At 39.3% G+C, this 24028-nt stretch overlaps 1 protein-coding gene across 2 annotated transcripts in view; it reads right to left on the minus strand.

Annotated features, from left to right (window-relative positions):
• Positions 1-24028, minus strand: part of EFL1 (elongation factor like GTPase 1) — a 155041-nt gene that overhangs the window by 4646 nt on the left and 126367 nt on the right. For both annotated transcript variants that reach the window (XM_044980895.1, XM_044980896.1), the window contains exons 18-19: positions 22285-23294; positions 12708-12892 (exon numbers count right to left, since the gene is read on the minus strand). In XM_044980895.1, the coding sequence (XP_044836830.1) occupies positions 12708-12892; positions 22285-23294 (1195 nt within the window). The remainder of the gene's footprint in view (positions 1-12707; positions 12893-22284; positions 23295-24028) is intronic.

A 24028-nucleotide genomic window follows, 5' to 3' on the forward strand; every position in this document is an offset into this window, starting at 1 on the left:
TCTGGGAAATGGTCCTTGGTGAATTGATGTTTGGGTAATTAACCAAAATTGTATGGTGCTTTAGTCCCGAGATTCAACTTTTCCTTTCCATTAGTGGACTATTATCTATGAAGGAGCCTAAAAGTAACTGGAATTAATAAGGCATTGAGGAACTTATAGTTACAATTAACAAGGTCACCTTGCAAGAATGTTAGATGCAAATACTGAATGATAAATTTGACCACTGAATGTCAGTTTATTCAGTTGATAAGTTTCAAAATCATATGTTAAGTTTCTAATAATCATCAAAGCACTTCATTAATTTCTGTTAGGGGTAATCAATACTTTTATAAAAAGACAAAGGTAATCTTGAGTCTGTTTCTTTAATTAAATCCCATGAATTACTGAGAACAGTAGTACAGGTAAATGTAGCAGCGTGGTTACCCCGCTCCGGCCCTGAAAGGTTTAAAGCCGGCCTGGAGAGGGCTGTGGCTGGAAAAGCTAGGCTGATTGGGGGAAGCAGCCACAGGTGGGGCCATGCCCCAGTTAGACCACAGCTGGCCCTATAAGAGGGCTGAGGGCCAGAGGCTGGGACACACTCTCTCTAGCTTCTCAGAGAGAGCAGGACCTGGCTGTCTGGGCAGCTGAGGAGGGTACCTAGGGTGGAGCAGTGTTGGGGAAGGGCAGAGGGAGCAGGGGAGCTCCAGCCTAGCAAAGCCTCAGGCTGTAGGCCAAGTTAAGGGCCCACAAAGGGTATTGGGGCTACAGAGGGGTGGCCCAGGAATAGGCAGAGGTAGCTGGTCCAACCCCCATTGCTGATGATGAGTGGTTTACAAACTGCAGTCTGCCCCAGGGAGCCAGGACTAGATGATGACTGGCAGTAGCCATTGAGGCAAGGTTGGGATGGGGGTCCCCCTGGGAGGGGAGACCCAGAGTGAAGGGGTACCGCGGTGGGCAGAACCCCATGGCAAAGGGCACCAGGGTCTGGGAAGGACACGGGGCCAGTGGCAGGTGAGACACCGGCCTGCAGAGGGCGCTCCGGGCTGGAAATAGCTAATTCCCAAGACGACCAGCAGGAGACGCTGCGCCCGTGAGTTGTCGCCCTGCCACAGTAAATATCAATTGTGTTTTACACATTATTTTTCTCACCATAATCAAGGACATTATTTTAAATTATTTTTGAAATACAAGGTTAGAGCTATCTTAGCACTCAGACAAAGAGACCAGGAACTTCCAATTTTAGGCAGTTTTACCCCCAAATCTGGAATTTTTAAGTGTGTGTGTTTTGGGGGGGCGGGGGGAAGGAGTCTTATTGTATTTATTGTACTTGACCCTGTTTTTAACTGCCATATGACATTTTAAGACAAGGAGGGCCATTTAAAACTATTTAAACTGAACTAACAAAAATAGGATAAGGAGATATTGACTTAAAATATGAAGAAAAATTCCCTAAAAGCGTAACATTTTATAAACTATTAATTTTAAACCCCAGGTATTAGAAAGCCCAGTTTTGCTGACATATTTGTAAATTATGAAGCTTAATGTAATTCAAAAGTAAGAAATTACATTCCACTGTAAATCATGCAGTATCTGTTTCATAATGAGGTTACAGTGACTAAAGCTGAAGATGGTTATTTTGGACAAGGTGACCATAGGCTCAGTCATGCAAAGCACTGAGCACACTGACCCTGAGCCATCAAAGTGCTGAAACATGTGCTTAAAATTAAGCGTGTGCATAATCCCAGTGAAATAAATGGGGCAACTCATACACAAAGTTACACCCAAACTCCCACTTCTGTTGGTGGAAACCGAGCATGCTCATGGTGGTCTGGCAGGAGACCAAGGAAAAAATCAGTGCACTATAATATACCAATATGAAAATTAGCTTCCCAACAGGACTAGATTTTTTTTTTAATATGCACATTTGTGATTGACTGACCACAGGAATATCTGTGAAAATAACCTAAATCTGCACATTTCTACTGTCTCTGGCAGTGGCACGTCTGATTAACCAAGGCTCACAAGTTCACTATGCATAGCCATTCTGATATTTTGAACAAGAACTCATACACTCATAATCTATACTGAAAACACAAAGACAGTCTCTTGTTTATGCTTATAAGTATGGGAATTTGGCTGCACAAAGAACTTCCAAAAAAGATTAGAATGATCCAGACTTGGGCCACTTACAAGGCATGTTGCTAATTGCTCCACTTTGCTGAAGCTTCCCCATCATAGCAGGAAGATTAAGCCAGGCATGCACACATGCATGTGAACACACAAGAAAAGCCTCAAGAAAAGCCTCCTCTGACCAAGGAAGGGATATGACAGAACACTCTACGGAGACTATTAGAAACCTCATTATACAGATCTAATTTCATTGGGAAATGTTTAGTGTTGATGGGTGCTTGAGAAAAACCCAAGACGGACACATTTTTCTATTAGTGTAGGAAGATGTTATTTCACTAACATTAACTAAAACGTTACGGCTGGATGCCTCTTCTGTTGATGAAAGAATGGATGTTATGGACTTCACAGGCATTTCTAGCTCTCAGCAAAGTAGACTGTGTCGGAACAGGCTCCAAGAAAAAGTAACCACACTGCAGTACCAGTTAACAATAGGTTACAAAAAGGCATGGCTGGCCTCGGCATGTTAGATAATATCATGCTAAATTATAGCAAAGAAGATACAACTAGAAAGAATCTACTGGAATTCAGGAAACAAATTGTGCATTTGCCCTGAGAAGTCACCAAACCAACCACAGAAGTATGACCCTAACATAGTATGCAGAACTCTTGTGTGAGGCACAGAAAAAGAAAACTTTACATTGTCCGTCTGTGAAATATCCCTGACTCAGTGGGGCGAAGGCAAGAGCACAGGAGAGAGATCATCTATCTCTTAGTCACAGTTAGCCAATGGACCGAAGCAGATGAATGTACCAGGTGGTGACCATCATGATCCATACCCTGTTCACAGAGTGCAGGCAGGCATAAGGATGAAACACTTCCCTATAATACTGCAGAGCAGTTCTCATCAGTTTGCTTCCATTGGGGAGCTGTCAGAACACTGGGCATAGGTTCCATGGGAGCAGTGCTGAGTAAGTTTTTGGCTCTTGAACTACTGTTTGTATATTTGGGGGCCACACAGGAAAAAACCCACGATGTCTATGTGGCTGAAATGGAATTTTTGTCAAATCAGAACCCTAAATGATTCATTATATTCTCAATGGAACAATCCTTTTGGGATAGTCTGAGCTGCTTAAGAGAAAGCAAAGGTTGATCTTGGAGGGAAAAAAAGACATCCACAAATATTATTTATCTTATGCTCCAAGTCATTTTCACTCAAAACTCCTTTGTAAGTTTCCAAATACTTTTTGTTGCAGTGCAAAACTTTAAAATTGAAGAAGTAGAACTTATAATACATTTTAAAAACAGACATACTGCACATACATGTTAAATATGACAGTTTATTAACATTGCTTTTTGCAATGGAAATTTTTGTTATATTCCCACACAAAAACCTCTATCAAAACAGAATTAGAGTTGAGAATATACTGCCCTAAAACAATAAAACCTTACAGTTAAAAAAATCAGGAAATTCAGTTAACAATCTAACAACCTTTACTCTGCCCTGTTTTCTATGCCCATCCTCTACTTGGGGATTGAAAATGCTGACCAGAGACCACATGAAACCTATCTTAGCCAAGCTATTCACACTGTAATTCTAATATTGTCTAAGAGACATTGCTGGGAGGCACTATATATAAAGTATGGAGAGAAATAATAAACATTGTAATTGAAAATGTAAACTTCACTTGAATTTTTTTCAATCTGTGTGATTATGGTTTTCCTGCCATTATGGAATAAATGCTTTTGACAGAATAGCAAAAAATCCAGAGGTATATTTTAAAATGCCTCTACAGTAGATGCAATTTGAATGAGTTACAGAAACAAACATTTTCTTTTCTTTACGCAACTAAGAGTTCTCATTAGTAAATATAAGCTCATTTCTACTGTAGCATGCCCCAATCACTAGATAACAATCTGGTCAATGTTCAAAGCAAGTAGTAGGGAGGACAATGGCAATCCACAGCTATGCAAATATCTCAGAGTGGAAAATGGCTACTTCTCAAAAGGGCGTATGTTATAATTAGAAGAAAAAATGTTTTTAAAGTTGATTTGCAAAGCTAATTAAAAACTGTGGCTTTTAAAAAGTATATTTTGATTGAGCATTTAGGTAATGGATAGTTAAACCATAATTTTCTTCATTACAGGTGAAGTACTTTTCTAAACGCATCAATATAAAACTATACAATAACATGAACTAAAGCACACTTTTGCTGCTAACAGATTTTGAGAATGGGATCTCTTAAATGCAAAGCAATCTGTTTATGATGGAAGTGTTTTTATTCTGCCATGTAATAGTTATTTCACTGATCTATTTATATAAATCTTTTGGAATTTATATTTTTTCTTTATTTAAAATTAGCCTACAGGCAAGACACTACTAAAATTCCACTATAATTAAATACATCAATGAAATACATACTGAAAATTCTGACAGAATAATGGCTAACCTCTTGTGTTCACCAACTCCCTTGCAAAAGTATAAGCCAATTGAAGGTATAAATAAAATGGTGTTTATAACAACATCAGCCAGGTGGTGATGTATTTTTAGTAGGTGAACACATTAACTCAAATACTGTAGGGTATTTTTGAGAAAAAATAATTGTAAAGCATAGAAAGATTTAACTAAACAGAATCAACAACCTTTAATACCCCATTTCCTAAACAAATCCTCAAAAGAAAGCACACACAACTCGTTTACTATTACTATAGCAAGCTGAACACTAAAAGGAAAACAAGCTTAATTTTCTTTTAATCTAATTATCTACATGTTAACCATTCAAGGAAAAAATGTCTTTGTGACTTTAACACAGACACAGCTCCTTATTAGAGAGACAGTCTCTAATAATTAACTCCTAAAAATGTTAATTGCTATCAAGTACTACTGAGCATGAATTTTTTCTTAAATCCTACAAACAGGTATATAACATACTTATATATAAATACAGTATATAAATTGTTTAACACTGGATATTAATAAGGATTCATTCTAATTCTAATAATATTTGAATTATATTAGCCTGGTTTTGATTATGGTGCTTTATGTGTATTCCAGTAGCACTATAGGCCCCATTGTACGGGGCACTGTAGCAATGTATGGCAAGAGACATTCCCTGAGCCTTACAGGCTAATCAGACAAGACAAAAATGACCAGACACCTCCAGTTCTGAGTCCATTAAGAAGACAGCACTTATATGTTATAGTGATAGGTGCTATTTAAAAAACAAAGATAGCTCTCTCCTCCTTAGTCTCCTGAGTTGGAAGATCACTGTATGGCATCTGATGGGGGCATACCCTACAGTGTGTCAGTGACAGATATTGCTTCTGCCTTATCCACATCTGAAGCCATCTTCGAATCTTATTCAGATGCAGTTAATTTGCAACTTGTATCCTCACAAACATGCACTCTCTTTCTCATACACACATGCTTTTTTCGGTTCCTCATAATTTCTCAAGCAAATTCCTTTGAAATTATTTTCCATGCTTTGTGCTGGCCCAAAGTTATTTCTGGAAAGTTTGAGCAAAGTCCATTCTATTTTTGAGTTGTGAGTGGAGGGGAAATACTTTCCCTATATGTTCTGATTGGGGTGTCTGTTTTTTGCATATCTTTTTTAAAATGGCTGAGATTAAAAACTTCAAACCTGACTTCTTTTATAGTCCTCATAGAGACTAAAACAAAAATGAAGAATCCACATTTGAAGAAAATTGGGGTCAGCAGTTTTAAAGTTGTGTATGTTCAACCTCAGCAGTTCAGTATATGCCCATGAAAAGTTTCTGTGTTGGCTCTGAAGGATCTCCATAGTTAAAGGTGCACTACAGTTTCGCAGTCTTTTTTTCATTATTTCTACTTTCCAAAAGGAAGGAAATCCAAACAGGAATATTTGACCCAAAAAGCTAGTGTTAATGCAGTTTTAAGGATGAAAAATGTAGCACACAAGTCACACAAAATCCAAAGGTTAAATTGATTGATACTCAGTTTTATTCCCAGCCAAAAAAAGTAACTGCTTGCCAGATAGTAACTGTCCCATGCCCTAATATATGATACTAGATATATGGTTGTTTTTAGGGCCATTCATCAAATACCACGGTGAGGAGTGTGGAACATAAGTAGAACAAAACCAGAAATCTCTTGACTACTACTAGAGTCACCTCTACAAGGAAAAGGTATACCCAATGAGTGATCGCTCTCCAAATTCACTCTATGCCCAGAGTGAGGAAATAAGAGTAAAGCACTGCTGGTTACAAATGTGGAGGATCTTTTCCATACTGACTCGCACTCTTCGCCACTCATCCTCATCCCCAACCAGATGTTTTGTGTAAGACCTCAGAATCCAAGATCTTTAATGACTGTGATCCCATTTGTTCCAATTATTTGGAAAAAGTAAAGGTCCTGGTTCAATATTGCTCTGTTAAAGAATTATATCACTTTGTATTGCTGCAGATATGGAATGGATTAAAATACACGTATAACAAGTTATGAACCAAAGAATTATAAACAGTACATTTTCTTTTCAAGTCTATTACATGTACTTTCATACAGGTATATGAAGAGAGAAACTGTAAAAATAGATTGCTGACTTCAGTGACTAACTTGGGAAAGGTATGTAATTTTATTTCTGCTTAAACTATTTTCCCTCAAAACCTCGATTGGAAATTACACAGGTTAGAATACAACTGAAAAAAATGACAGAAGTAAGAAACTGGGTAGAAAAGACCACTTATTTCAATTCTACAACCAACTTCCAAAAGCCTCTACAGACCAAAGAAGTATTTTGATCCATGATATTTAATTCTCTTTCAGTGGCTGGAGATTTCAAAAGATTCCTACTCTCCCATCAAATACATTATGGAAAAAGTTTGCATTTTTACGACAGTTTTTCCCTCACACCAAAGAGCAAAAGTGACATTTTGGAATACTCTGTAGCTCTTAACATCCTCACAGGGGAGTGATAGATGGTTTTTCAATTTCTAAACTTTTCCTGGGGATCAACCAACATTAATATCTGCATAGACCATGCAGCACCTTATGGTTATCAGACCAACACTAGAGGTAACTGATCACTCAATGCTCTGAAAAGGTGGTTAAAAACCTAAAACAGGAGCTAGCAGCCAACGGGATTTGTAGCTAAGAGTCACAAATCAGTTTGTTTAATGAAAACAATGATTAAGAATAATGATTTACATTTGTGTAGCACCTTTCTGCCTCAAAACTTATGTCAACACAAAGATTTTTTTCTATAGGATTTCCCACCATAGTTACCACTAGTGCACACCTTTGGTGGTAGCAACAGTGGTAAATTTTATTTTTCTACTCCTTTGACTTCACTTATTCCACAATTTTTATTTCATACAATATGGTGACCTATTCCCAAAGCGAGAGGAAAAAAAGCTAGCATAAAACCTTGGCAGGTTACATAGCTGTCTGAAAATGATTAGATTGTTTGGCAGTTCACCAGTATATGTTTCAAAGCCAGCTTGGCAAGATATTTAAATTTTAAAATGTGTTCTTCAGTTATGGAATTGCCCTACCACAAAACTGCAGTAACTGAACTAGGGCATACAGTTGCTTGTGTTTATAGTACTGAATTAAGAACAGCCCAGTTTCTCAGCTCAGTGTTACTCATAACATTAAAGTCTTTTCATGAAGTGTTAGACCAGGGGTCAGCAACCTCTGACACGCGGCTCGCCAGGGTAAGCACCCAGGCGGACGGGTAGGGCCAGTTTGTTTACCTGCTGCGTCGGCAGGTTCGGCTGATCACGGCCTCCACTGGCTCTGGTTCGCCGTCCCAGACCAATGGGGGCGGCAGGAAGCCGCGGCCAGCACATCCAGGCCCATGGGGGCTGCAGGAAGTGGCGCGGGCAAGGGATGTGCTGGCCGCGGCTTCCTGCCGCCCCCATTGGCCTGGGACGGCAAACTCCGGACAGTGGGAGCCGCGATCGGCCGAACCTGCCGACGCAGCAGGTAAACAAACTGGCCCGGCCTGCCAGGGTGCTTACCCTGGTGAGCCGTGTGCCAGAGGTTGCCGATCCCTGTGTTAGACCCTGATCCTGCACTTTGACATAGAAGTAGTCACCATGAAATCAACGAGATCCCTTGTGTGTGCAAAATAAAGCATATGACCAAGTATGCATTTGTGTAGGGTTTATGTTACTTGCATCAAAAGTGGAATTGAGGCCTCTGTTTGTAAATGTCATAATGCCAGGCGCACATACTTACATTTGTCAGTTGTGAACAACAAACCGGCAAGGTGCATCAGAGATTTTTTAAAAAGTTAGTAAATTTCATTTTTTTTGCTAACTCACCTAGGCAGATTCACATTACATTTTTAAAGACGTTTTAGTGTGGGGGGAAAAACCGTTAATTTAGTATTCCTTAATATGACTTGTCTTTAGAGGCAGAAAATTCACTGCTTTGTTCTTTCTCTGTTTTGAATATTAAAATTATCTATCATCTTAGGTAAATATTAAAATTCTCTTTGGAGACATATGACATTTTGAGACTTCAGAAAATTTCCCTAATTAAAGTTCTTCAGCTCCTGTTAGTGTGACCAGATAGCAACTGTGAAAAATTGGGACAGGAGGCTGGGTGATAATAGGCACCTATATAAGACAAAGCCCCGAATACCAGGACTGTCCCTATAAAATCGGGACCTATGGCCACGGTAGCTCCAGTCCCACAAATGGATCTGTGAAGGTGGACCCTTAATGCCTCCCTTTGCAGTACAGGGGGCTTATGTCGCAACTGTGAACGTAGAACCCTCTATATAAAGATGGAAGTTTCTCTGGAGGAACTCATCACATAGTCTTAATGTTTTGCAAAAACACACCTTTTTACAGGATGGTGAAGGGTAATATTTTTCAATCTTAATTACACAGAGTGAAATATTAATGTATCAATTTATATTTTACACTCACAAAAACTGCATTAAAAGATCATTGAGGTTGCAAAGTCAAGTGCTCAAAAGACAGGAATGCCAAAATAAGAGTTGCCCAGGCAACCCTAGTTCAGGCTCCTTGTGTGTAAGCACTGTGATAGTCTTCGATTATATGACCACATACTAATTTTTCTACAGGACCCTTCCTCTTTCAGTGCACAGAATGGATTTGCTCTGGGAATGAATCAAGGTTGTTTAGTGAAGGAGACTTGTCTGTAGTAGCTCTGACTTATTTGTTGAAGAAGTTGGAAAATGTGGATTATAATTTTTTTCCAAATATTTAACAAGTATGAGTGGAAGGAAAAGAACATTATAGCCACACTTTAATGACCTAAAACACTAATATCACAAAATTGGCTCAAGGCACCTTCTTGTCATTTTTATTTATTTAAAAACCCCCACAACTGTTCTGGCTAATTAAATACCCACCATTTAATATGCCTACTATGTGGAGACAGGTTTGAAAGGTTCCAGATGACTTCTAAGAATTACTTAAGTGTCAGGACTACCATCAAGATGATGATTCATTTGGAGCTCATTCTGATTACAGATTAATAGATTTTAAGGCCAAAAGAACTGTTATGTCACCCCTTGTCTGACCACCTGTATAGCACAGACCAAAGAACCTCACCCAATAATTTCTGCATCAAGCCCATAATTTCTGTTTGCTTTATAAATTTGTAAAAGATATAGTCTTGATTTAAAGACTTCAGATGAAGAAGAACCCATCATCTACCACATTCAACCTTCTTTTCTCTAATTTTTCCTAGAAATTTACCGTAAATTGTGGAGATTATTCTAATATTTATCTAACACTACTCTAAAGAATTTGGACAAAGTCACATATTTACTTTTGAAATATGTTTCTTTTACCTTGAACTAATTAAAACAGTAAAATAATAGCTAATCATTGCCCAATTTGGAATGTGTAAATTAACTTCAACAGAAGAGTATGCCCCAGAATACCCCATGCCCCAGTAGTTAGTTAGGGAGATTTCTTGGGAGGAAGGAGACCAAGCTCATGTCCCTACTGTACATCTGGCAGAGCAGAGACTTCAGCCTGAGTGAGTGCCCTAACCACTGGACAAAGAGTTACAAGTGGGGACAATGTTCCCCTCTACGCTGCCCTTCTGGCTGTTTTGTGAATCTAGCCCTTTAAAAATGCCCAGAAAGAAAATGTTTTGTGTTGAATTTGTTTCGTTTGACCCAAACGAGACTTTTTATGTTTGCTGGAAAATGTTGGCATTTTTGGATTTGGTTCAATGTGAACCAATTTTTCCCTCCTAATTTTACAGAACTGCCAGCTAATTGAAAAAAATCAGTTATTCGCCCAGCTCTAGTCACATATTTCTTCTGCCTTGACAAATGAATCAGGATATCATTTCACTCAAATCTAGAAAATCCCATGCCAAACAGATAGATTGTACAAAGGGCACCTATGATGCTAGAGAGTAGTTGTCAGAAACAAATTCACTCACATTTCTATAACAGTAGCAAGTACATTTTTGAAACTGGAAATTTGCTCAAGCAGTTACTGAAACTATGGCTCAGTTGCTACTACACATGAACATATTCTTTCCATCCTCCTGAGAAAATCTGGGTGTTTACATACATATGGGTTCATTTAGTGGGAGCATAGTAGTTGTGAATCCTAAAGAAACTCACAAGGAAAATTCATTATCTGGCAACTTCCTATCTGGAATTAACACCCCCCTGATTGATTTACCTGCTGGGCACTGATACTGGAGGCACTTGAGATTTGTTACAAAAGGTGCTCTGGAGATAAGCCACCCCGCATTAGTTGCTCTCCAGATGAGTACTCCCAAAGCCGTAGAGACACTTAACACAGTGGTTCCTACCCCTTTTTTTGGTTTGGAGCATCTTATTTGTAATGAATTTGAATGTAAACACCCCTCCTCCCCAATATTCCTAAAGCTGTCACTGAATCTCAACTATTTTCTGTCCATTTTCTCTCCCTTCTTTCTGGTCTGTTTTTTAAGGTCTCCTTTTTCCTTTCTAAGTACTTTTGAGGTTTTGCTCTCCATTTTTTTAAAAAACTTTGTTTTCTTTCTACCCCATTGTTTCCCCAAATCTCCTCTCCCCTTCTTTGCCTTTCTATGAAGCCTGAATTCTTGGTCTTTTCCCCTTCTTCCTCTCTACAGTTCATTGCATGACCTGTATGTACACTGAGCTAAAATTACATAATGCTGGAAGAAGATGAGCAAACTACAGTATTATTACTGCCTGAGAAGGTTAAGCACTTGGCACACCACATTCTGTAATACTGATATATGGTACCACCACTGAGAGAGAACAAACGTAGTTTCCTAAGTGTACTACATCAGGTGTTCCCACACTCTTTCACAGTGTGGATTTCTCTGTTGTGACTGCATAGACCCTTCTTCCTTTCCATCATTAGTGATCACATAATATTCCTGTTGTGACTACAGCAATGGTTCACACAGAAATAATATTAAGAATGTATTTTTAGCGGTCTTTTAGTGCATCATGTGACCAAGCATTTCTCTGTGGATCACCAGCAAGCATTTCATTGACAAAGAGTGCTCTACAGACCATAGTTAGCAACCACTGTTCTATACTATCACTGTAAGAAATAGATCTCAGATACACTGGGGAGAGTTGATTTATGAAATCACAAAATAGCAACTCAATAGAAGATAAAGATAATACAAATTTGATTTTTAATTGATTTTTCAAAGTCTGATTCTCACTTTGAAAACAGATTTTAAAAAGTGACCAAAAAAGTTAAACTGCAGCTAAGCATTCTTTTAAAATATACAGTTGAAATGGATAGTGCAGATCTACTGACTGTTGTTACTCATGAACCTGTTTTTTAGCTACTTTGATGGGTCTGTTGAGCCTTTTTACTATTCACTTTTGTTCCTCTTGAACAAAGAACTGAAACTGAAAGCTTGCCCTGCCTTCTGTACTTCAAGATCAACTATCCCTATGATGGGAACAGAGTGGCATGTCTCTGAACTGATTTCATTTCTTAGAAGTTTCCTCACCGACATTTGCCCCATGTAGAGGCATCACTTTCATCTCTCCATTTCTTTTTGAAGTGCCAAAGACAGACACCATTTCCTTTCCAAAGGAAAGGATCTTGAAAACATCCCCCACCAATCCTGGCTTGAAATTATCCAAACCTATTTATTCTGCTTTCTAGTATCTAAATATATGTTGATTAATGCCTCATAACTACTGAAACAGTAGTATTGTCTAGAAAAATTTGCTGATCAACAACAGAATATTTTTCTGACCAATGAAAGATTACTTCTCATATGACAGGAATTATACTTGTTGCCACATTTTTGTCTTAATGCAACATTTACCTGAAGCAAGTTACCATATAACCCACCTGAAAACATCAGCGTATCAACTCCAGAGAAAATATTTTGTGAAAAAGTTATTTTGTTATCAAAACACTTCTTTTACTTTTCAGAACAATCTAAAACTATCCAAACAGGATAGAAATATTTATTTGTGAAGAGCATAAAAGGTACTTTTTCACCTTGATTTTGAAAAGAATTAATCAAATGCATGTCTTCAGCAAAATGTAACCTTCCCGCCCCCCCCCCCTTTTTTATTTTGCCACATCTACAGGAAATAGATCACCGACACAGATGGAATGAATAGATCTTTTACCTCCCAGTGGCTGAACACCAGCTGTGGACTGGCCAGGCCACTTGTTCTCTTCCTGATTTCATCAGCAAACCCAAAGCTTTCTGCTACTGGCAGCACTGCCTTAATAATAAACATGTCAGTCCCCTCTTTCATCTCCTCTTGTAACACTCGGCCTTCTCTTTTGGACAAGACAGCATATACACGACCTGCAAAGGCATAAGTCTTATTAGTTTGCTGAGCCTTTCACATCCTTTGCTTTAAGGCAAATACATAATTATTAATTTAGGAAAGCTAAGTACTGAATATAGGGTATACTTTCTATGACTCAGTATCTTTCCTGTAAGATTTGTGGTTGGACTAATTAAAATCATACAAGGCATACATTTGTCAGTTAATAAAACATGCAAATCCACAGTATATACATGTTTAATAAATCGCTACCACTGTGTGGTTGCTACACTGTGTACATTTTATGACAATGCTATGTATATTTCTCAAAGGCATACTGTAGCAAAGAAAGAATTTGCATAAATATCCATTAAGCTTGAATATTTTAAATTGTATTACCTGAAAAGAATGGGGGAGTGTGCTGTTAGACATATTTTATTTGTAAATATCCCCATTGTCAGTCAACTTGGCTTTGATATTTGAAAGTTATCTGTCACTCCCCACTACTTATTACCTATTCTCACACACTATAAACATTCCACACACATAAAGATATAAATGTAAAGAGTAATTATTATAAAGTGAAATTAAATCCTCTAAGGCCAGTGAATTGGGCTTTCTGTGGGAAACGTTGCAGAGGATGTGAGGTGATGGACTCTAACCCACAGTGCAGCCCCTATGAATGGGGCTACTGCATACTGCATCTTTGCAGCCTCACTGCAGGATCTGCAGGCCAGTAGATTCAAATAAGTGTGGATCCAACAGCTCTTGCCTATCACCTCCAATGACATTTTCTGCTCTTGCCAGGACACACCCCCTCCTAACTCACCTCTCATGTGGTCCTCTGCATGTGGGTGAATTTCACCTTTACTGTGTACCTTGTCTCCTTGTTACTTACGAAATTTGAAAAAAAGTGTGTTAGGTTCTAAACTGTGAAATCAGACACAAAAGTCAGATCGTTTTCAAGACAAATGTACTGGATCTGGCATGCATGTATGAGATTTGTTGATATAAGCTAAACAACTGCAAGGCTAAGGAATCCTTGAGAGTGTGTAGGAAATTCTGAAACACCAAAAGGTTAAAGTTTTATACAGATCAACAACTGCTGATTTATTGTACAAATGTACCTTACTTTAAAACACAAGCTTAGACATACGTTGCACAAGAGCATTATCAAGGTCACTGGAAATATTCATGGCAATATACAGAATTTATTAAAATTGTTAAGGCAAATAAGTTCCAAACTACATTACAGGATATTAATATTATATTTTAAAATATTCATTTTATTCCTTATGTTTAATAGCAGAGCTGAACCCTTTCATACAGATTCACCAGATATTATCAGCACCATTTATTACAAAGAACCAGGCTGTCAAACCTACTGGAGAGACACACGTTGAGCTATATTCTGGGCTGAGTTTTACTGAAGTCTGTTGTGGATGTGAATGGGGCTACTGCATACTGCATCTTTGCAGCCTCACTGCAGGGGCTGCACTGTGGGTTAGAGTCCATCACCTCACATCCTCTGCAATGTTTCCCACAGAAAGCCAATTCACTGGCCTTAGAGGATTTAATTTCACTTTATAATAACATACAAGTTAGTAGAGATTTTTTTTTCCATCTCAATAAAGGTTTTTCAATTATATTTATTTCATCCAAGTCGTTTGGATTGTTGCTTCAGTCATTGCTACCGGAGAGAAGTTATATGAGGATCTGAGTCTAAAAAATATAACTGGTCTTTGGGATAAATTCTGGAATCCACCCACTCTCCACCCCCTTTTGGACTACACTGGATGGAGAACTGTGGTGGATGTGGGAGTCAGGATCTTGGAAGCCGCAGGGGTTTGTGTGTAAATGCTCTGAATGCTGCAGAGCCTAGTTCCTGAGGGGAGGAGGGGGAATCTGAATCACTGGAAGAGGTCCTGAGGGTAGGCTAGACTAGTACATTGTTTTACCTAATAGTTTAAATACTGGCCACAGAGGGTCTGATCATAGCTCTATGCCCAACTGCAAGTGGGTTTCTAACCCATGCTAAATTAGCTGTTTGACTGGTTGAGTGTGTGCATGTGCTTGTATGTATGCTGGCAGCACTTTTTTTCATCTCTAAATACCTGAAAAGGAAATTTATTCTGAAGTCATGACAGTACCTCAAAAGTAGAGCAATATTTTGATGCTGCAATATACCAAAAAGCCTGAATAAGATGTAATTTACTTATGCATCTGCTCTTAATGAAGTTCAACTCTTTAAAAATAAAGATGCAAATGAAAGTTCTAAGGTATCTCTTCATAGCTATATGTACAGTAAATATGAAATTAACAAGAAACTGACTACTCAGGCTCTATGAAGTGAACAGAATTGCATCCTATATAGCTATATCTATATACGAGCTAGAGTTGTAAAGAACAGTACCAATGTTTATGTTATCAGTAGAACAGTGCTATGGTAAATGGCATTTCATCAAAATTTAACTCATGTCAGCAAAATCCAAGACAGGAAAAAGGAAAAAAAAAAGAAAAGAAAGATCAACAGCCTACATTATAAATTTCTTACCTGATCATTTTCTTGCTGTTAGCAGCTTCTCTCCAAATTCATTACTAATGGGCTAGTGCCCCCTCACCCACCTGTGGAATTCAGAAGTGGTCCAATGTTGTTGCTGGAGGCTCCAAGACTAAGCTTTGCCCTTCAGCTCAGGCCACCAGAAGAGTTTTTCCACAGCTGTAGAAACACTTCTGCAGCCAATTAGCATTGAGACAACTTGAGATAACATATTAAATTAACCTCTCCCTTTCGATTAAAAATTCAATTTATATTCTGGTGATTGAATTTGAAGAGGAGCTGCTAACAAAGAAAATTTATCAGGTAAGAAATTTCTCATTCTGTTGCATCTCTCCTCATTCATTACTAATGGGAAGTAGTGAGCAGTGAATCCCAGAAGTAAGGAGGGGAAGGATAAGCAGAGTTTAATTATTATAGTAGAAAAACAGACAGGAATGGAAGTTCACCCCATATAAAGCAAGTGCTTTATAAACTAAGGAGTTATTTGAGAACCAACCCAGTAGCACCTTCCTGCCAAAGGATGCTTCTGTAGAGGAATGGAAACATACTTTGCAAATCTTTCTCAGATGAGCCTCTCACACTTTCTCCCCACTCTCTCTCTGGACTTCTGTGAATAGTTTTCCAGATGCACAGCACACCAACTGCTGCAAGATTTTTACATCTTGCCTGCAGCAACCTTGAGGCCTTGGATACAATGAGATGAACAGGGTACAACTGGCATACATAATCCATATGCTTGAGATGCATCTTTAGAGCTCTAGGAACACCCATTTATGCCACAACTTTCCAAGGGTCAGAACAAAGTGATGAGAGAAGTTTTTCTGGAATTGTGGCAGAGAAGCTTACCTTGAATTGAAAGGTTACTAGAGCTATATGGATAGCCTTTTCCTCATGACTAACGCAGGATGGTTCTTGCATAGCTATGGCAGCTAATTGCAAAGTTTGCCTTTTGGAGATAATGGTGACTAGAAAGGACAGCCACAGGCTTGTCTAATTTGTCATTGTGATTAAACTTGGCAGCTGATACTCAAAAGGAGGATCCGATGTACTTGTCTACAAAATACTGCTAGGGCTGATATCCATGTTTTTAAGGTGCTTCTCTGTAGGATCCAACCAGGCTGCCTAGAGAAATGCTAATGTAGCTGAGATCACCACAGAACTTTGGTATTATTATAATATCTGTATCACAACAGCATCCAGTGGTCAGGGACCCACTGTGCTTGACTCTGCACAAAGAAAGAGGCAATCATCTATGCCCCAAAGAACTTTCTGTTTCCCCTCACACCAGAAACATACATTTGCCCATATCAATGAATAAAATATTCTGGTTGAGTTCTGGATACCAAACTGTATGAGAGGCTAATGGAGAATCTGTACCGAACTACAGTTCTCCGATGCTCATGCTGTTAGCTGTAGGTGTTCCCAGTTTGAATGAAGGAGGTCCTGCTTCAAGAGGTCTGTTTTCTGCAAGCGCAATGTGAGATCATTGGTTACCTAGCAAGTCCCAAGTGCCTTCCGGATCAGTGGAGGACTACAACTCTCTTTTCCTCTTTCCTGTATCCTTTATGTGAACTATCTTGAGAGGTAGCAGATTGTTCTCTATCCAGGACATTATTTCCATTGCCATGAAGAAGCTTTGGCCTCTGGTTATACTCTGGTTTCGGAACGGATATAAACACTCACACCTCAGTCAAAAGCCAACCTCAACAGGAGGTAGGAGGAGGTTTCCTCTGTGAGTACCCACATTGTTTATTACACCTTCTACTGATGCATCTGGTACTGATCACCGTCACAGACAGGATACTGGGCTCAATGAACCACTGATCGGATCCCATATAACCATGTTTGTATTTTTTAAGAGACACTCAGACACCATGAAGGCGCAGCTTTATGGGGACTGGAATCCTGGTATGCCTCTGTTCTGGTCACAAATGGCCTGAAGGGCTCCTAAGGCTTTCATGTGGGGTCAGCATGTGGAGCAGTGGTGTGGAGGAGAGACCGTTTCCCACCTTTCAGCATCTCAAGTGCATTTCCCTGCCAGATCAAGGGTTTATGGCTGCTGCTGCTAAGGCACAATTCCCATTCTGCCTCTACCTGAAATCTGAGCCCCTTTCCCTGGCAGAGTGAGGGTCTTTGGGCTGAAAACCAGACAGGCAAAATTTCCAGTAGGCTGCAGCCTGATGCAGGGCTACACAGGCATGCTGCAAGGTGGGGGAGAGAGAGTGAGCGTGATACAGAAGAGAGAACTTGTAGGAGAAATTCCAAACACTCCTCCCCGGGAGAAGGCAAAGGAGAAGAGTTTTAACCCCTAACTTTCATCCCACCTCTTCATTAACAATATTAATCACTGCCTTGGGAAGGACAAATTTGCTTTGCCTTTTTGAGACCTGGAGTTTTCAGGACTTATCATGAGAATCCCCCGGTTCACAGTGGGAGGAAGGACAGCTGTGTAGGAGTCTGATTCTTTCCGCAAGAGGTGGGGATCCACATTAGTATCTGAGGTGGGGGGGCGGGAGGGGAGGAACTTCTGGATCCTTTATGGGTTTCTTCCCCTTCCAGCTCAGGTCAGTTGTGGGATTTATCACCTGAGCTGGCGGGATAGCTTGCTCCTGGTCCTTAGACTCTTGCCCCAAAAGCTCAGAAAGCTCCTCATTGGGCTTTTCTGCAATGGACTAGCAGCTCCTCGGTGCAGGGTGGAGACCTGACATGCTCGTTTGACTCCGAGTCCTGTGGTCTGGCAGTGTGAGGATTGGCTGTCTGGGAATAACTCTCTGTAGTGCTTGTAAATGCTGTCTCACATAGGAACATTGCTTAGATTTAAGGCAGGTGTTTCCAGGACAGCTCTGCCATGCCTGAGTGGGAGCAGAGGAGTCCAGAAAGGAGGTGCGGTAGCAGCAGATCCAGGTGGTTGAAATCACCATGCTGCTATTTACCCAATCCAGGGGAGGAGGAAGATTCTCAATTGCAATTGCATGAAAATATATATAAAATAAAGATTTTACAACAAAATGGTCGAGAGAAACTGAACCACGAACTTGTTCCAGGTCAGAGGCAGCAAATCTGGTGGCCTGAGCTGAAAGGTGGAGCTTAATCCTGGGGTTTCCAGCAAAAACGCTGGACCGCCTCTGAATTCTCCACAGGTGGGGAACATTACCCCATTAGTAATGAATGAGGAGAGAAGCTGTGCAATAGAAAGACAGCAATATCAACAGGGAACGCCAGTTAAATAATCATTGAGCATATGATATTCAGAAGGTTCATGATGTATTTGGAGTTTTCCAGAAGAGAGAACTGTTTAAGAAAACAGGAGAAGGAGTGGGTATAGAAGGAGTTTTGTAGTAAATGACGTAAAGGAATCAAACATTAAATATACAGGACAATCTACTGGAAAGGAGCAGGTGCTTGTGGGAAAGTTTGAAGGTGTTTGTGAGATCCATGTATCTAATTTAAAAAGAAGTCCCATTCAATTAGACACATGCAAGCTTACAACATATTTCTGCCCCTCCCCCATTTTTATAATGTCGTCACTGCCAAAAACAGTAGGCTTTTTACAGCGAGATAGCTAACAGGTGTAAAATCCTAGTGAAAACATGGCACAAGTGTTTTTACCACAGTGCACCTTGGTAAGGTCAAATGCAATACTCCCCATCCAGGTTTGAACTTGCCTAGCTACATCATGGTAAAAACTGGCTGCGCCCTGTCTCCACTAGGATTTTAGAGTGAAATAGCTAATGTATATTGTGACGATGCACTCTATATGATTTTATGAAAGTATGCTGATGAGTGTGAACATAATGTAACTAAAATATGCTTCATGCAAAAGGTCACTTGTAAGGTATCATTACAAAGCTTAAAATCTACTGAGTGTGGTCATCCTATTTGTATAAATGTATCACTCTTGTATCTGAAGCTAGAAATATGAAATATAACTCTGAAGGCCTATTGTATTTATGCAAAGTGTGGGCCATTAATGGTGGTTTGGAATCTTGATGGCTTCCATTAACCAGGACAATTGACTGTAGATGGCTCTGTTTTACTTGTAAGTCTTCCTGTATACGGGTGTGCTGGCAAGTGGGTAAGGAAGTCTTACAGTGACATGTGATCATGTCACCTGAACTGGATTCCATCTTGGTGCTTTTCCACTGAGACGGACGGGGGCGGGAACCCAGAGAGGGACAAAGGATTCCCACCTTATGCAAAAGATATATAAGTGGGTGGAACAGAACAAAAGAGTCTGCAATCATGAGAAATTCCCTAGCTACCACCTGACTGTACCAGGGGAAAGGATTGTGCCTAGACTAGGAAGGCATCCAGTCTGTGATAGAAGACTATTGAAACATCTCCGAGGGTGAGATTTTATCTCTATTCAGTTTTCTTACTGTATTAGGTTTAGAGTTGTGTATTTTATTTTATTTTGCTTGGTAATTCACTTTATTCTGTTTGCTATTACTTTGAACCACTTAAATCCTACTTTCTGTATTTAATAAAATCACTTTTTACTTAATTATTAACCCAGAGTATGTATTAATACTGGGGAGAGGGAGGTGGGGAGACAGCTGTGCATATCTCTCTGTCAGTGTTATAGAGGGCAAACAATTTATGAGTTCACCCTGTATAAGCTTTATACAGGGTAAAACAGATTTATTTGGGGTTTGGACCTCATTGGGAGTTGGGTATCTGAGTATTAAAGACGGGAACACTTCTTAAGTTGCTTTCAGTTAAGTCTGCAGCTTTGGGGCACATGGTTCAGACCCTAGGTCTGTGTTGGAGCAGACTGGCGTGTCTGGCTCAACAAGACAGGGTGCTGGAGTTCCAAGCTGGCAGGAAAAGCAAAGGCAGAAGTAGTCTTGGCACATCAGTTGGCAGTTCCCAAGGCAATTTCTGTGACCCAACCCATCACATATATTAGTTATCTCGCGTAAAAACCTCACCTTTTTTGGCAGTGAAAACATAGCCTTAAGAAGCAGTAAATTACACTGAATGTATAGCTTCAGAATTGGTGTATTTACTTAAAATCTTATGTAGTTAGGGAACCAGGAAGTTTTAAAAGGTAATATATATTGCTGAAGCAGTAATGGGTAATACTTCTAAAACATGCATTTGCTGGATGTTGAAAAAGTCTGACATTATTTCCAAGGCTACACTGAAAAATATAAAATTGCTCTTACATAACACGTCAGGAGTAGTTTCATCTCATTTTTAAAACTCACCCACTCTTTTCTCCAACTTTCCCATCTTTCTTAATAGCATGATTAGCCATTTCAGTCCATTTTGGCCAATTTCCATAATCTAGCACTCAACTCAAGTAGACAAAATGAACACCGAGGAGATACGCAAGCAGGAGACTGTCAGGATGGAAGTGGGGGATGCCATGGGGTGAATGACGGGAGGATCTGAATCAGCAACTGTCGCAGATGCCCCAGTCTCACCCACATGCTGCATTCTGCTGCACAGGGAGCTTGCACAGAGCAGGGTGCACTGCTGGGCAGGTGGGTGCACCTCAGCATCCAGCAGGACTATACTTGTTCTGCTGTACATTGGCAGTCTGCAGTAGAGGAAGATGGGTGGTTGAAATTACCCATTTATGTTCATAAGTATCTCTTGCTTTGATGTGAGGTCTTATATGCACAGAACAGATTAAGTTATAAAAGCTACTTTATTAGATATGAAAGTCATATTTCATGATAACCTAAATGTGTTTCTCTCCATAAAAGTGTAAGTTTGTTGTGTGCCTCCCTCCTCAGCCTGTGTATGAGACCTATTCCAGGCTTTTGGATCTCAGAGTGTTTCTCGCATCAAACGGAAGAATGAAAGGTATACAAAGCACTACCTAAATCCAAAGCATTTCTCTTCAGTAACTACTACCACATGCATTCAATCTCATGTTTTGCTCATGAAATGAATTTCTTGTTTTGTATAACTGCTACCAACCTATATCTATTTACAACCTTAGCTCTATTTTAAAGTATTTGTGTGTAGGATACACTATGGCTTTAGTTGTGAGTAGTAGTTTGTACTAAGTCAAAGTAAATACATTTGTGGCTTTGGGGAAATGGAAAATTAGTTTAAATATAACCTCAATGTACTGGGCCAAATTCATTGCATCAGTAAGTGGCTGCAATTCCCATGGAAATCTCTGGGTCAAAATCAGAAGCAACAAATGGTGATGAAAGTAGGTCATAAAATGGGTTTAAGTAGGTGTAAGTAATAAAGTAATGTACACAGGTTTGGCATTCAATAGGTTTGCCAAATGAGTAATTTACATGTTAGTGGGAGAAAAGTGAAGGTTAAAAAAAAAAAGGCAGAAAAAGCTATTAACTGGATGTGAAGAACGGCTTAGGATTCCCTTTTTATCTTACTTTTCCTGCTATCCTACCTGAATACACCACTCATTATTTTAACTTCTTAAATCAATGGGAACCTGGGACCTACAACCAAGACGTGGCTACAGCAAGGAGAGATTTCCTTTCAATCTTTTGAAGCATGATTTCAGCTTTATATTTAATGCTCAATGCCTCTTGGATACCACAAAAGCATACATGTTTAAATTGTGGAACAGTATTTTAATATTTGTGTGCCTATTAAAGCTGCAATTTACTTCTTGTCAGACAATGAATGCTTTCACCTGGTGTCTCCAGAAGCATATTATATTCCTATTTCTATATGATGCAAATGCATAAAGATTTTTTGTTATTTTTCAGTATGATATCTCTACTAGAGAACCAGAGATTCATGGTAGTCATCAACTGGACAATTATAAAATACTTCTGGTAAAACATTTAATTAAGTTAAGCTCTCTGACACAGTCTAATGCATAAAAATATGTGATTTAACATTTAGCAATGGAATTATTTAGATATTTTTTCTTACCTAGAACTTCTGCAGTGGCCATAATTTCACACGTGTACATGGCTGCCATAAGTCTCTGTGGTTTCACTTGTAATGCATAACGACAAGCTTCCTTCATGGTGGCAATTAGTTGTCCAGAGAAAGGGCCATAACAATCTGCAAGCAAAGTTTCTCCCTTGCGTTTACTTGATTTCTCAGATGAATTTGGACTACCTTGACCATCTTGAAGGTTTTTATTTTCGCTGGATGATTCAGTGGGATAACTACTTGACAGAGAGGTGACTTTGTCTTCATTTTTTGTCTGTTCTGTAGCATCCAATTCCTCAGAATCCTGCCTATTAGCTGACATTTGCTCTTCTGCTTTACTCATGTCCCATTTTTCCACTATAAAACAGACACCCATGAGAGGTTCTTCACACATGGGACCTGAAAGCGTAGCCAACTGAAACCCACTTACTATGCTGTTGTCAAAATCTCGATATTTACTCACTTCTTTAGTAGTCTTATCAAGGCACTGCCACACTGTTTTTTTGTAGCCTTCAAATTTACTTAACAAAATATTAGGCCCACATTTTCGTGGGCCAAATGACCAGATCTGATCAACAGCATTTCTCCACTTTCTTCCTTGCAGATTTTTCTCTAATTTTTGTTTAAATTCCTGGATCCTGTCAAGGATCTTTTGATTAATTTCATGCATTTTTTTGTCCTCATTCAAAGATGAGTTGAACTGCTCCATAGTACGAATTAAGTCACTGTTTTCTTCAAGGAGTTGAGTTACCTCTTCTGGAAGTGGCATGGCTCTTACACTGAGAGTGGCATATTTATTTGGTGTAGACATTGTTATGAGGCCATCAGAATCAACCTGAACTCCTTCAGGGATTTTATTCTCGTCCTCTTTAGCCTGGTGTATGACTGCAACTTTCTGCTGTTTTCCTATTTCCTCATTCACCATGTCAACTTTTGGGGGTCTTGTTATTGTCTCCCTGAATGGGATAATTGGTTCTGATACACTAATTTGTATCTTTGCAAACCTACAAAAAATTATAAAAATATTAGTTTATAAACTTCTTAAAATAATGCTCTATATTGTGAAGTGAATATCCATAAATAAACCCAATTACAAAAAAAAAAAAAAAAAAAAAAAAGGCCAGATTGTGGCATTTTAGCTTCTGGCTACAGTAGAATAGGTGCAAAAGCACACCCTCAATGGGAGTGTCCGAAGGCACCGCACGTCAAAAAGAAAGCATGGCCACTGTGATATCTTTTGAAAGAGCGCAGTATTGGGCAAGCTTAATTAGCTCTTGTGGAGAGGCGTGAGGTCATGTCCCTACGCCATTTTGGGAGGTGATTACCACTGCTGGTATTAGCCTTGTTCTCTGCGTGCAAGGACTATGATTAGGAAATGGAAGGCTTCTTAGCCACCCCTCCGTCTTGCAGACCCAGAGATCAGATCATAATCTCGTCCAAACCACATTGCATAAAGCACTGCTCTGACGCTAGAAGTTAGTAACAATCTCTTCTATGCTTATTTGTTTGGTTATCCAAAAATCCCTTAACTAATACATCTCAAGTGAAAAACATTACATTATACAGTAGCTCTAAATAGAAAACATCTGAAAGCAAATAATTGGTTTCAAGAGGCCTTCTTGTATAAGCAAGGCGACTGTACCACACAAGTTAGTCAGACACAATAACATAAAATGTAACTAGGGGAAAAAATTGAAATAAATTTGACACACTACAGAACAATACTAAACTGTTACAC

This window comes from Mauremys mutica, chromosome 11, assembly GCF_020497125.1.
Source record: "Mauremys mutica isolate MM-2020 ecotype Southern chromosome 11, ASM2049712v1, whole genome shotgun sequence".
In the NCBI taxonomy this organism is placed as follows: Eukaryota; Metazoa; Chordata; order Testudines; family Geoemydidae; genus Mauremys; species Mauremys mutica.